The sequence below is a fragment of the Hemicordylus capensis genome, chromosome 1, assembly GCF_027244095.1.
Source record: "Hemicordylus capensis ecotype Gifberg chromosome 1, rHemCap1.1.pri, whole genome shotgun sequence".
In the NCBI taxonomy this organism is placed as follows: Eukaryota; Metazoa; Chordata; class Lepidosauria; order Squamata; family Cordylidae; genus Hemicordylus; species Hemicordylus capensis.
In genome coordinates, this window is record NC_069657.1 from 34,281,878 (window position 1) to 34,297,634 (window position 15,757).

At 46.0% G+C, this 15,757-nt stretch overlaps 1 protein-coding gene across 3 annotated transcripts in view; it reads right to left on the minus strand.

Annotated features, from left to right (window-relative positions):
* SLC24A4 (solute carrier family 24 member 4) overlaps window positions 1-15,757 on the minus strand; it is a 199,597-nt gene that overhangs the window by 176,297 nt on the left and 7,543 nt on the right. For all 3 annotated transcript variants that reach the window (XM_053280737.1, XM_053280727.1, XM_053280717.1), the window contains exon 2: window positions 14,783-14,890. In XM_053280737.1, coding sequence (XP_053136712.1) covers window positions 14,783-14,890 — 108 coding nt within the window. The remainder of the gene's footprint in view (window positions 1-14,782; window positions 14,891-15,757) is intronic.

The window sequence follows — 15,757 nt, forward strand, 5'->3', positions numbered from 1 at the left end:
GAACAAATTACCTAGTTCCTTTGTCCTACCTCTTGGACAAAGGAACAACTCTCCTAGGTGTCACCTTCCCTGGAGAATGTAAAAAAGTACATGTGGTAGATGGATTGTAAGCATAGTAACAACCTACTCACATTCTGGTGTCTAGAGTCAGCAGTATTTTAAGAGAATATCAACATTTCTTATCAACTGTGCTATCAGCAGTGTGGTGGGAAGGACCCAAGAACCTGTATGCTAGAACTTTCCAGCTCTTCCTTAAATATCCTTGCAGGATAGTATTTATTTATCTATCTATCTATCTATCTATCTATCTATCTATCTATCTATCTATCTATCTATTTATTTATTTAGTGGATTTTTATACCGCCCCAAACCAAAGTCTTTAGTATGTGATCACATTATAACTTTTCTAGATCAATGTTGTCTTTTTGCACCTAGCTTGGTTTGTATATGATTTATTGAGGGCTACAGAGGGGGCAGAAGGGCTGGGGTGGATGCTGATTTGTATGCTTTTGTATAACTTTGAAGACCCTTAATTAATAATGATTTTTAAAGGGTGCTTGCTTGTGACTCAGATAAATCAAAGATTTGAGTTTTAATTCAAGAGAAACTTAATTTAGGAGAAACTCAAGTATGTAGTACACCGCTCTGGGCTCCTTGGAGGAAGAGCGGGATATAAAATGTAAATAATAATAAAAAAAATAAATAATAATTATGAATTGTTTTACAGCTACTTTCAATCATGTTAGTGATTTTGATTTTAGGACAGAATGTTGTGCATGTAAATTGCATTTATTTATCTAGCTTATTGCTAGATCTAAGTCACCGTCAAGAATGAGCCATAAGCAGGCATCAAGTAGGGGGCTGAACAAGAAAGAGCTAGGAAATACTATCCCTGTCTATGCAAAGTCCCACCTGAACATCATGAAGCTTTCGCAGCCCTTCCTGGTGAGAAAAGGAGTCCCTCCAGTACCCAGGAACCTTTTACTGCCTGCAGAAAAATGCTCTTTTTAATCACCTTGGTGAATCCCCTATTTATCTAACTAGGTACATATCTATACCACTCCATATAAAATATCTCTGGGTGTTTTACAATCTAAAGCAAACACAATTTTAAAAATTTAAAATAAGAGATAAAAACTCTAAAACTTGAAACTACACACAGAGCCATGGGTTTCAGTTCTACCCTGACAACCACTCTGAATGTTTTATGGAAAACAAACAGATTAATACAGTAAACAGAGCATCGATCAACATGAGAAGAGCTCTCCAACAATGCTGCAGGTTTCCTGTATGACTCTGGGCAAGACAAATCCAGCACAAGCTTCTGGGGCCATTTACATGACCTACCAGGCAGTTGGGCTGGGGGAAGGTATCACAAACCTTGCCCCCACACACCCCTACCCCTCATTATTTGCTTGGTGGGAGAGCGCTCTGCTCTCCCACACAATCCCCAGTGCTCTATGCAATGTGGAGCACAGTGGACTGCTCTGAGGCTGGGACTCATTGTCCCGCCCTCGAGGTATCCCACAGTGCACTGCACGCTGAGCACAGTGCATGAGGGGATTCCCCCAGGGGATGGGCGCCAGTGCACCATGTGCCAAGCACAATGCTCAACCTGTGTCGACTTCCGGATGCAGGTAGGGTTGCTCACATGACTGAACTCTCTTTCATATAAAACAAAATTCCCTGCAAAAGAGAGAAGTGGGTTTGAGTTTAGACTTCTACCTGGTATGCTAATTTTTTAGGTATAGACTACTCTTTGCTAGGTATAAGGAACAGAGGAACAGTTAATCTTGTGAGCCCCATCTGCAGGATGAAGTGGTACTGCTTAAATATGGGGGTACCACCTCCATGAGATTTAAACCTATAGCTCAGAGCCTCTGTCTGTTACAACAAAGATATCATCCTATTCCTGTGTATGTTTTTGTTATCATTTATTATTTATTATTAATTTATTATTAAAACTTTTATACTGCCCTTCCAAAAGGCTCAGGGCGGTTTACATTAAACCATCTCACATTTATCCATCTCACAAGGATAATTGAAACTACGACTCATTGGCTCTTCCCTGTAAATTCATGATTTCACACAACCCTGTAAGAGGAGATTACTTGCCGGCAGGGGAGAGGGAGTAATAGCCAGTAACAGCTTAGCTCTTTTAGTGCCAGCAATGGCTGCATGCTAAATTAGTCCAAAGTCTCCCTCTGCAACCCTCTTAGGCTGCACATGCAGCTCAGCTGAGATTTTATGGACAGGTACCTGGAGGTCAAAGCAACAGAGACAAGTCCGGGTCATTTTGTCCTGGCAGAGCTAGTAGGTGGGTAGAGTACAAAACCATCTGTGCTTCAGCTGGTATGAACACTTTTATTCTTATTGAGTAACATCCCGACCAGCACCTTAAGGTTATTTTAATGAGAGGTTGTAAAGGAATATAAAAGATAAAATAAAGAAAAATAAAGAGAGGAACAGGGAGAGTCTATCCACTTCCCACCCAGTACTGCCTGGAGTGAGAGACCAGGTGGGTTCTGGGGTTCCTTCTGCTGTTGCCTGCCGGCTTCCGCTTCCCCTATGGGGCTGTAGCCTCAGGTTAACATCTGTGGGAAGTGTGGGCAGGTTTGGGACCAGCCCCTGAGTGACTCAGCTGTTCCTCGGGTCACCTGCTCAGTTTTGGGCTTTATAGGAACGTTCCTTGTGGCGGCGGGGTCACCACCGAAGGGGCGACGGCTAGAGGGCTTCTGTTTAATCAGTTTTAAGCTGTTTTAGACTTGGGTTGAAGTTGCTGTAATGTGTTTGGGTTCGTCTGGAGATGGGGGAACAGGGGGCGCCTTCGTTGACTATGGGGCAGCTATCCCGGTGACGGTGGGGAATAGAAGAAGTAATGTTGGCAGGTCAGCAGGCCGTTCCAGGGGAAGGGTAGTCAGAAATTTAATACGTGTCTCCCCGTCCGGCTGTCCTGCCAGCTCTGTGACGTCGAGGAGCACTGCCAGCAACCCACATAGCCTTACCCTGCTCCTCTGTAATGCCAGGTCAGTCCAAAATAAACCTGAACTCATCCATGACTGGATCATGGATGAAGGGGCCAACCTGGTATGTATTACCAAGACTTGGTTGGGGGAAGCTAGTGGTCCAGTTTGGTCAGAGCTTCTCCCTCCAGGATATTCTGTAGAGGAGCAGGTAAGGGGACATGGGAGGGGAGGTGGAGTGGCTGTGGTCTATAAGGATAACATCTCCCTTACCAAGGTCCCTGTTAGGGTGTTGGACCATAGTGAATGTGCATACTTGAGTGTGGGGACCAGGGATAGATTGGGACTTCTGTTGGTGTATGGATCATCCCGCTGCCCAGCGGAATCCCTTACTGAGCTCACGGACTTGGTCGCGGAACCCACATTAGAGACTCCCAGACTCTTGGTGCTGGGGGACTTCAATGTTCATTTCGGGACCAATCTGTCTGAGGTAGCTCAGGAGTTCATAGCCACCATGACAACTATGGGTCTATCCCAAGTGGTCTCTGAACCGATGCATACTGCAGGTCACATGCTTGATTTGGTATTTTACTCTGATCTGGGTGGTGTTCCATGGGTGGGGACTCCTGTGATCTCCCCATTGTCATGGATAGACCACAATCTGGTTAAGGTTGGACTTACAACCACTTCCCACCTCTGCAGGGGCAAGAGGCCTATTAGAATGGTCCACCCAAAGAGGTTATTGGATCCAGTAAGATTCCAAGAAGCCTCGGAGGGATTCAGTGTTGGCTTTGCCGGTGATCCTGTTGATGCCCTGGTTGAGAATTGGAATAACTTGCTCACCAGGGCAGTAGACACGATTGCTCCCAAGCGTCCCCTCCGACCAGCTTCAAAACTGGCCCCTTGGTATATGGAAGATCTACGGGGGCTGAAGCAGCAAGGTAAGCAAATGGAGCGCGAGTAGAGAAAGACTCGACTCGAATCCGACAAATTGCAACACAGAGAACATCTAAAGATCTATGCTCAGGCAATACGTGTAGCAAAGATGTGGTTCTTTTCTGCCTGTATTGCCTCTGCGAGTGGAGTTGTTCAGGGTTGTGAGGGGACTAGTATCTGCTCCATCTCCCTTGAACCAGAATTCAGAGTCAGCAGTTACCCACTGCGATGTGTTTAAAGAGTTTTTTGCAGATAAAATCTCTCAGATTCGGGCCGACCTAGATGGAGACCCCACAATTAATTTGATGTCTGAACTGGAAGTGCCCAACAACTCCTCTTATGTGATTTGACTGGATCAGTTTCAGTTTGTGACTCTTGAGGATGTGGACAAGCTGCTTGGAGCGGTGAGGCCTACCACTTGTTCTCTTGACCCTTGTCCAACATGGCTTGTTCTGTCTAGCAGGGAGGCTGTTGTAGACAGCCTGGTGGAAATTATAAATGCTTCTCTGAGGGAGGGCAGGATGCCTCCTTATCTTAAGGAGGCAATCATTAGACCTTTTCTAAGGAAGCCTGTATTAGATCCCTCAGAGTTGAGCAATTATAGGCCTGTTTCGAACCACCCATGGATGGGCAAGATAATTGAGAGGGTGGTAGCCTCTCAGCTCCAGGTGGTCTTGGAGGAAACTGATTATGTAGATCCATTTCAAACCAGTTTTCGAGTGAGCTATGGGGTGGAGACTGCCATGGTCAGCCTGATGGATGATCTCCAATTGGGAATTGACAGAGGAAGTGTGACTCTGTTGGTCCTTTTGGATCTCTCAGCAGCTTTCGATACTATCGACTATAGTATTCTTCTGGGTGTTGGGGGTGGGAGGCACTATTTTACAGTGGTTCCGCTCCTACCTATCAGATAGATTCCAGATGGTGTCAATTGGAGATTGTTGCTCTTTGAAATCTGAGCTTAAATATGGTGTCCCTCAAGGCTCCACACTTTCTCCAATGCTTTTTAACATCTACATGAAACCGCTGGGAGAGATCATCAGGAGATTTGGAGCGGGGTGTTATCAGTACGCTGATGACATCCAGATCTACTTCTCCATGTCAACTTCTTCAGGAGATGGCATATCCTCCCTAAATGCCTGCCTGGAAGTGGTAATGGGCTGGATGAGGGAGAATAAACTGAAGCTGAATCCAGATAAGACAGAGGTACTTATTGTGCGGGGTCAGAACTCTAGAGACGATTTTGATCTACCTGTTCTAGATGGAGTCACACTTCCCCAAAAGGAACAGGTTCGCAGTCTGGGAGTACTTCTGGATTAACACCTCTCCCTGGTTTCTCATGTTGAGGCAGTGGCCAGGGGTGCTTTCTATCAGCTCCAGCTGATAAGCCAGCAGCACCCGTTTCTCGAGATCAATGACCTCAAAACAGTGGTACATTTGTTGGTAACTTCCAGACTTGACTTCTGTAATGCACTCTACGTGGGGCTGCCTTTGTACATAGTCAGGAAACTTCAGTTGGTTCAGAATGCGGCAGCCAAGTTGGTCTCTGGGTCATCTCGGAAAGACCACGTTACTCCTTTACTGATGGAGCTACACTGGCTGCCAATAGGTTACCTTTGCTAAGAGGCTGTTACGGGCCCTGAGGGTTGATCAAGGTCCAGAGTCGGGACTCCCCATTTTACAACTATGTCCTCGAAAATACCTCGGTCCAAGGTCCACTCGTGGGAAATCGCAATCGTCCTGCTCAAGGTGTTCGTCTGGACATTCAGGGAACCCTGAATGTAGACTACCTGAGGTGACACCGCATGTGCCATGCACCAATGCCAAAGGTCCAGAGACAGGAACAGAAGGCTCCTGGAAAACATGCTGTCTTGTCAACTGAGGTAGGCCTTCACCCTCGTATTGTCCATTTGGATTGTCACTTCGGTTTAGCGCCTTTAATGTTAATTGACAGCTTTACATCTAAATGGGAAATAGCTCTGAAAACAAAATTGCATCAACTGGCCACGTCCCAAAAAAACCTCATAGGGAGGGGTTTAGATCAGGCGATATGTTTTGTTAGGCAACAACTATTGGACATAAATCTGCAGGAGGAGCGTGCTCGATTACCAAGGGGAATCTATATAGGCTCTCAAAACTTCAGCCACAAACTGGCTGAATATTTAGATCATATGGATATCAGCCCTATGAACTGTATCCTGAGGGTCGGTTCCAACTGAGATTTCTTGAAATTTATTTGGAAACCCAGACCCTGCAAAGTATCCACGACAATCTTGAGGGCGTCCAGGACCACTCGTCTGGTGCTAACCAAGATGAAACAATTCTCTAAATATGGCAGTACCTGCAACCCTCGCTCCTGCAGGAAAGCCACCACAGGGGCCAGACATTTTGTTAAAACCCTTGGCACCATCGTGACGCCGAATGGCAAGGCTTTGAATTGATAGGGGATTCCCCTGAACTGGAAGCGCAGGAAACGTCTATGCTGAAGGCATATCAAGATGTGGTAATGTGAGTCTTTTAAGTCGAGGGAAACCATCCACATGTTCTTTTCCAGGATCGTCATAGTGGTCGGTACTGACAGCATTCAGAATCTTTTGTAGACCAAGTGCCTGTTCAGGGCCTTGAGGTCCAGTATAGGAAGCTGACCTCCATCAGGTTTTGGCACGGGAAAGCACCAGAAATAAAATCCAGGACTGTCTGGATTGGTGACTTTCTCGATTGCATCCTTTGACAGGAGGGCAGCAACCTCCTGGTCCAACTCCGGGGTGCATGGAGTAATCATAATCCTGGACACTGGCAGTGTCCCGCAGAACTCCAGAGCATAGCCCAAATGTATGATTGTAAGAACCCACTGGTCTGTAGTCATTCTGTCCCAGCTCACTGAAAACAGGGCCAAGTGAGTCCGGAAGCACCCCAAGTAATTGCTTCTTTTGGAAGGTGTTCGGGCGCTGTTTCTGAGAGGCCGGCTTACTAGGCTGGAGGCCCAACTTGTTGTACCTTGACTGGAACTTTTGCCATGAAAGGATCGTTCTGATGGAGACTGCTTTTGAGAAGGGACCTTCTGTGGTTTATAAGGCAACCACCTGGCAGTTTTCTGTGGTTTGGTGGTCGATGATGTGTACGACATGGAGCGCACCGTGCTCTTCACCTTCTGAACTTTCTGGAGCATGTCATCCATCTGTTCCACAAAGAGGTTAGAGCCCTCAAAGGGCAGGTCCTAGCCTAGCACGGGCCTCATAGTTCAGTCCAGATAAACACAGACAAGCATGTCGTCTGAGCGCCACGGATGTGGCAATCACCTTAGCTGCGCACTCCACCAAATGCCGGGCCGAATAAAGCTCCTGCTTCATCACCTGAATAGCCTTGTGGATAAATGCTTTTGCTGGATCTTGCTTGTCCTGTGGCAGGAGATCAAGGAAATGACTCACCTTTTCTCACAAAAAGTGGTTATATTGGGCATTATAAGCCCGATAATTGGCCACCCTCAAGTGGAGGGCTGAGGTCGAGTAAAGCCTCCTCCCGAAGGAGTCCAATTTTCTGCCTTATATGTCACTCGGTGCCGACTGGCTGTGACCCCTGGTCCTTTGCCGGGGTGCCTCCACGACAATCGAATTTGGCGTGGGATGGTTCTTTAGAAAGGCTGTATCATCCTGCAGTTGCACCCTGTAGAAATTATCCAAATGCCTATTAGACTGAGAAAGAGTCACCGGCTTTTTCCAATGACCCCACATGACCCCCAACAACACCGAGTTCAGGGACAAAGCAGCCGGTACCTTGGCCTCCAAATCAATAAGGCTGAACAACGGGTCCAGTTCTCCCTTCTGTTGGGTACCAAGGCTAACACCCAAGGCCAAAGCCATGTGGGCCACGTAAGCGGAGTACTGTTTGAGGTTCTCCGACGGGGAAACAGGTTTTGAGTCCGACTGTATGTCAAGCAGGGACAACCCGAGTGAAACGACTTCAGAGTCCTGGGAGCTAGCATCACTCTCACATTCCGACTCCGGAGGAGCCAAAGTGTCTTGTGCCAAGGGCGTCGAACCCGTAGGGGATCCCGGTTTGCTTCCCGGATTGTCTGGTACTGAAGCGGAAGGCACAGCAGCCTGTTGTAGCACTGAAGATGAAGAGGGTGGTTCTCATCGCTCATTTCAATCCTGAGAGGAGCATTGCGGTGAGCGGGAATGAGGCCTCCCTTCCGAGTGTGAGGGGGGTTCACGCCAGCCCCTCATAGTTACGGGTTTCCCATACATGGGGCCTTCCAAGTAACGAGGTCCATATCAGGGCCTAACATAGTCCGAGTACTCAGATCGATAGTCCATTTGATATCAATCACATGATCCAGAGTCCTGGAGCCAAGTGCCATAAGAAGGCTCAACCTCACTCAAGGAAGAACGATGCTCTGCCGCCCACTATCAATCCAGAAAAGATTGCTCACGACAATCCCAGGACCAATCTTGCCTGTAAACCGAGGAGGCATTCTTCCGAGTCCCAACGGGCACTACGGTCCCTAAGAGGGATGCACTCCTGGAGCCTTCAAGGGGGCAACTAACGCCTAGGTAGCCAAGATGCGTTTTCCGCAGGCTTGACAGGAGAATAGGCCTCCTCTTCCGAAGAGACATACCCCAGCTCATTCATCGCCACCAAAAGTTCTCTACTCAATCGAGTGTGATCACGGGCCACATCCAAAAAATCCGCAGCCTAAGGTGAGCCAGGCCATCCTGAAACCGATGACTTCGATATAAGATGAGCCGAGGCCACTTTAGGTTTCTTGGCCACAGGGGCCTCCAACGCAGGAATCAATGCTGCTTTCTTCTTCTTCTTCTTCTTCTTCTTCTTCTTCTTCTTCTTCTTCTTCTTCTTCTTCTTCTTCTTCTTCTTCTTCTTCTTCTTCTTCTTCTGTATAGGAGGAAGGTGTTGACCTGCCGGCAAGTCACGAGGCAACTTCAACTTCTTCCTCTTTGGTATCGACACCGAAGGATTCGGGGAAGACTTCGGTACCACAGGCGCGGAACACTTAGGAAGGTCTTCCGAGTGCACCAGCTCACTCAAAGTCGCTGAAGGATGAGCACCAGGGAGTGCTGAAACCGGTATCGGAGCCAGGTTTTTGGCCTCCACAGGAGCAGATATCGCACACTCCAACTGCATAGATCAAGCCATTTTAACAGATCACTTCAACGATAAGGCTTCCAAGGAACGGAGAGCCAGATCCCACAGGGCTGTGCACAGGCGAGAAGCCCTATTCTTGCGAGCCTGCTTCGTAAACTTCTGACAGTGAAGACAGGTCTCGACGATGTAGGATTCTCCCAAGCACAAGAGACACCTGGTATGAGTATCGGGGGGAGGGATCTTAGATCCGCAACGAACACATTTTTTAAAGTTTGTAATACCCAGCATAAACGCCGAAGGCCGGCTGGCCACCACGCTCCATCCCAGCCGGGATCAGAGCTCCTAGGAAGGGGGAAACCAGCAAAAAATCAAAATGCCAAGAAGAAAATGCTACTACACAAAAGAAATAAAGAAACAAAGGAAGAAAAACGAAGAAAAATGAAGAAGCATGGAGAAAAACAACAAGGGGATAGATAGATCCGACTCGTTGAGCTGCAGACTCTACGATGCTTACTGAAGCGCAGATGACAAAAGACTGAGGGGATGAGGGGTGGTGCAGCCACATACAGCGGCTGGGGGAGGGGTTCCCACCCCAAAGCAGAAGAACTGAGCTTGATAGGTTCCAACGAGGTCTCTGCACAGGCACATAGCCCATTAGTGTAAAAGACAGAGACCACGCTGAAGAACAACCAGTTATTCTTTGCTTGTCCAGGCTGGTGTTTCTCTTTAAGGGTTGTTGTTGTTGTTGTTGTTGTTGTTAGTTGTTGTATTAATATAACACACTTCAACAAAAAAAAGTTCTCAAAATGGTTTATACAGAAAAAAAGAATAAATAGCAGGTTGCTTGTCCCCAAAAGGCTCACAATCCATAAAGAAACAAAAAGGCAGACACCAGCAACAGCTATTGGAGGGATGCTGTGATAGGGCTGAATAGGGACAGCTGCTCTTCCCCTGCTAAGTAAGCATAAGAGAGAGCTACCACTTTAAAAGGTGCCTCTCTGCCCAATTATCAGGGGTTAATCACAAGGTACCATTTAAATATAAAATAATTATTAGATTAACATGCCTGAAGTTTGAATCTATTTTGCAGAGTGTGTTTATCAGCAAGAACAGGCTTCCAACCACAATCAGTTGACTAGCTCCTACCTTAAAAATGCCAGGGTAATAGTTATAGACCTAATTTTCAACCCAGTTCCCTGGTTCTCCTTGTTTAGCAACAGACTGTTCATCTGTTTGGTTTGTTTTTTAAATGTCAGGCTCTGATAAAAATTCCCTTTAAAATCTGACATTAGTGGTCTTCTCCAGACCTTTGCTCAAACTTCCTAACTAAGCATCAAGCTTGGTCAATGGAGCCATGACTCAGTGGCAGAGCATATGCTTTGTGTGCAGCAAGTTCAGAGTTCAACATCTGGTATCCTTAGGACAGCTTCACACATCACACCAAACCTGGAGTTTGGCAGAGCAGTCAGAACCCCAGGAACACACATGCACCCTACGTCCAGTGTCAGGAAGGCTATACTGAGCCTGGGCATTTTGTAAGAACCCACCAAACTCAGTACACCCTACCCTGCTTGCAGTATGTAACCCAAAATCTACCTCTTACTTCAGATTTTAGTTACAGATGCCAAGTTCCGTACCGCAAGTTGGATAAATATGCCAAGTTGGGTGGGTTAGTACAAGATGCTCAAGCTCAGCATATTTTTCCTGACACTGGAAGTAGGGCACATGCATGTTCTAGGGCTCCAGTCAGGACAGACAAAAGCAAGTACTTCTTCACACAATACATAATTAACTGACAGATTTTGCTGCCACAAGATGTGATGGTGGCCAATGGTTTAAGTGGCTTTCAATGAAATCCATCAACAAACAAATCCATCAACAGCTATGAGAGCTACACATTCAGAAGCAGTATGCTTGTGAATATCAAATACTGCAGAGAATCAATGGAGGAATGTTTTGCTCACAGGCTTCCCAGAAGCCCTGATGGAGACAGAAACTAAATGGCCCATGGTCTGGTCTTTTTATGCTACATTTTTTGTAGAGACATATAAAAATATGCATCACATTTCCCCCCTTTGTATCGAACATCTATCAAAAGTCAACAAACTTTGGAACGTTTGGAAGTCAGAACTAACAAAACTTTCCACCAGTCAAGCTTCTTTAATTGCTCCCTCAGAACTACATACACGAACATCAACAGTGAATGCTATTTGAGAAGCTACCTAAGTATAGAAGGCTGGCAAAACCCCAAAGTTGTAATCTAGGTTTGGAAGCATTAATGGAATTGATGCTGTCAGCTTCTGGGAGTGCATTCCATTTGCACTCAGTGGGTGACCACAAGCTATGCTGTTGTCTTGGAGAAAACCCTCAGCCTTAACTCCTCTATGAATCCAAGAGTGAAAATGGGGAAATAACAGAGCAGAAGGGCAGCCAGTGAGGAAATGTGCTGAATACTCGGCTAGAACATGTCAACACCTTTTTTTAGTAACAAAGGTGGATTAACTGGTACACAAAGGAAGCTATGGAGGGGTCACAGTCAAACATGAGAACCTGCCTTCTTAGAGCAGAGTAGTTGAGGCAAGGCTACAACACCTGGGGCTTTTTAGTTTAAAAAAAAGACGACTGTGGGGAAACACGACAGAGGTCTATAAAATCATGCATGGTGTGGAGAAAGTGGATAGAGAGAAATTCTTCTCCCTCTCACATAACACTAGAACCAGAGGTCATCCCATGAAATTGATTGCCAGGAAATCTAGGACCAACTAACGGAAGTACTTTTTCATACAACGCATAATCAACTTGTGGAATTCTCTGCCACGAGATGTAGTGACAGCCAACAACCTGGATGGCTTTAACAAGGGTTTGGATAACTTCATGGAGGAGGGGTCTATCTTTGCCTGCTAGTTGGAGGGCTAAAGGCCACCTCCAGCATCAATGGCAGGATGCCTCTGAGTACCAGTTGTAGGGGAGTAACAGCAGGAGAGAGGGCATGCCCTCAACTCCTGCCTGTGGCTTCCAGCAGCATCTGGTGGGTCACTGTGTGAAACAGGATGCTAGACTAGATGGGCCTTGGGCCTGATCCAGCAGGGCTGTTCTTATGTTCCCTGCTCTTTCAAAATTTCTCCCTGCAGCTCAGAATCAAATCAGCGTACGTGTGTATGCATTGCTATGTTTGCAATATATATGGAGTATGTCAACTGGAAAAGCAGAAAATAAGCTTTGTTCACACAAGCATTAATTGGGTATGACAGAGCTGTTCTTGTAGGAACAAGCATGAATTGTCCCCTTGCTAAGTAGGGTCCACCCTGGTTTGCTTTTGAATGGGAGACTACGTGTGTGAGCACTGTAAGATATACCCCTTTAGGGGATGGGGTCGCTCTGGGAAGAGCAACTGCATGCTTGCATTTTTAAATTATTATTTATTTAGTGCATTTTTATACTGCCCTAACCCAAGGTCTCAGGGCGGTTCACAAGCTTGCATGCAGAAGGTTCCAAGTTCCCTCCCTGGCATCTCCAAGATAAGGCTGAGAGAGATTCCTACCTTCAGCCTTGGAGAAGCCGCTGCCAGTCTGGGTAGACAATACTGAGCTAGATGGACCAATGGTCTGACTTGATATAAGGCAGCTTCCTATGTTCCAAGCATCCTATCCAAGTTCAGAAGCTGTGCATGCTCCCATTTTGCAATCATGTGTGAATAAAAAACAAGTTAGGAGGTGGTGGGGAGTGATCATGTGCACAGCTCATGCTGGCTAGGAGGGCTCTGTTCTGCCCAACAGCTGTACCCAGCTGTTTAATAAAGTAGGAGTCTCATGCACAATCACCTCACCCACCTCGACCATCATTTTTTATTCTCACCCAATTGCAAAATGGGAGTTGCAAAGCTCCCGAATTTGGGTAGGACACTTGCCCTACTCAATTAATGATCATGTGAACTAACTAATGAGAGGTAAGGATCAGAGACAACAGTGACCCCAGAACGGGGACCAGAACAATCCTGTAGTTTGGTCATAGCCAGTACTCTCGGGGAGTTTTCAAAAGTGATGCTAAGAACATCTTTTTTAAAACTCTCTAAGGACGGTTCTTTTTTCAAATTTGTGAGTATAATAAGTGTAGCTTGTAATATGAGAAACAGCAATTATACACTCAAATTATAGTCCCATTTCTATTTAATATGAATGATATAATCAGCATGCATTTGCAGTCCTGTGAACAGATGTGGTCTTTTAAAAAATGCTCATTTTTGTCAAAATGAAATAAAACATCCCAGCAGCCCTTCTGGAGACATTTCCTCTTGTGCACTAAAAACACAGTGGAAGAGGCATAATTAAGAGTGCAAAAATGTTAACATTTGAGTGTGCATAATTAGGGTCAGTGTAACAACATCATCACACAAGTGGGGGAGGGCATTACAAAAAAGACGTTTGTCTTGTTCCTCACTCTGAAGTGAGTAGATGTGCCTATCAGGCACAAAGGGTCTCAAGCCAGGGACTCTGGCAGCAGGAGCTTTACCTGGTAGCTCACTAAACATGGGAGCGGCTGGCCTCAGTTGTCCTCTAACAGTGTTGTAGCCATTAGCCAGAACCATGGATGGCTGCAGGGTGGCACTACAGTGAGAACCCCTGCACAGGTGCACAAGGGGCCAAATGGGTCCTATAAAGCTTCTGATTCAAGACTGGCTCTTCACTTGTTGCTCTGCTACAAACTGAGCGGTTCAATGTACCCTTTTGGATGACTCGATGGCCCGCTGGTTCGACTACTTGCTTCTCAATTCTACTAGCTGCCTGGTCAGTACTTGCTTGCCTCCAGATCACCAGACCTGATAGCAATTAAGGGATATTTGAGCTTCTTTGTTCTCTTTTCTTCCCTCAAATATTCAGAGCATATCCGCAGAGTCCAAGAGAGCTGAATGTGTTCATTTTTTAATACAAATTCAGTGCATTGTCTTGTTCCATCCTATGGACAAAAGCCCACGAGGTCGGCAGGGCAAGGCAAGGCCAGTTTCAGCACCATGGGTAGCTCTGTGGGACAGGATGTCCCAACAACAGACAGAGGCAGACAGAGTAGAGCGCTTACATTCCTCTGAGCTCAGGCTACCCTTCTGGGCTCTTCCTCCCTGCCTGGAGAGTGGAAGCCTTAAAGGGGCAGCCTTCGAGGAACTGGCATTCCTCCTTCCCTCTGTCTGATCCTGTGCATATATCAGAGAGCGCAATGGTGTAAGAGGGGCCAGATCTTCAGGGGACTTAGGTTCCATGGGTGCCATTTCAAGAGACTCAGGTTCTGAGGCTGCTGTTTCAGGGGCTCCAGTTCTGGAGTTCTTTCAGGCTCTGGCATGCTGTCAGGGCTGGGACTGGGTCTAGGCTCAGACTCAATCGCTACTCAGGACAGAAGTCCTGACATGAATCACACAAGGTTAAAAAAAAACACATAGCTTTTCAAAGTCACATATTCAAAACCAAACAAACACACTTCAATGCATTTTGTTGCCCCTCATCTTTTTCATATCACCCAGACACAAACAGAACATAGGCCACAGCAGCCACAAACATGCATTTCTGGGATAACCACTATGAAGGCTTGGGCACATTTTGTACAACTGAAAAACTACTTGCTGCTTTCCTGGGCAAGGCCTTGAGTGTTAGTCATCTCTCACCAACTTTTGTGCTCATTAAACCTTCTTCCAGCATGGCCCAGTCTTCGTGTCTGACACATCACTGCAGCTCTTGCCACAGCAGCACAATAAACTCGAACTGAAGGATGCTTTAAAGCGCCCTATTTCTTACCTGGCTCCGTGCAGTTCTTTTCTTCATGTGAGTCGTTTGATGCCATCAATCTCCTATTCCTCCATAATTCTGACAGGAGATTTTTGTCAAGAATAGCTGACTCTTGTCCTGCATTAGAGACAGACATGGTATTTGTACTGGCAAAAAATGCTGCTTCTAGATACCTATATCTAACTATATTATTATTTTTTTCACTAGATCAACATTCCCTGAGACTAAAACAAAGATCAGTGTCTTCTGTTCATACATATTATATCATAAACCAGTTGAGGCATATGGAGAATTAGCTAAATTCAATAATCCAAAAACCTTCGGTTTAAGATGAGAGTTAAGATGCTTTACTCATGCTCTAAAAAGAATGGAAATTGCAAGTTACGATGCCGGTCTTAACTTACACACCATATAAGCTGTAAAGACTTTATATTGTCTGGTATATGATGATGTCTTTAGAAATGAGGCTCCATGCACCCACACTTTGCCTTGATCTTTCAGATGGACACTGGGCTTGGGAGGGATGCAACTAGGCAGACATTTAACAGGTGCAGCTTCCCTAATCACTTCCTAGAGATGCCCCTGATGAATTTCTGCCTGATTCATCGCTGATAAGGGAAAGTATGGAAGCAAATCCCACTGAGTTTAATGGAATTTACTTCCTTCTAGGTGTGCATGTAGAACTGCAGGTTCATTTATCAAAATGCTGCTGGAAAAGGCATGTGTACCCCAGGGCAGCATCCTCTTTCTCACAGTTCCCAGCTTCATGCTTCCAGAAACCAAAGAAGAGCAGCAAGGAAATCCCAGAAACTATTCCCACCCAGTGCCAACAAACTATTATTGTGGTGTAGACTGACCTTGAACATGGAGGTTCTACATGAGAGCCAAACTGCCTGTGAATATGGAGGCTTCATTTCTTAAGTATGACCAAGTGAAGCTTCCATGTGTGTGTTGGGATTGATAGACTACTCTTTCACAGAGTTA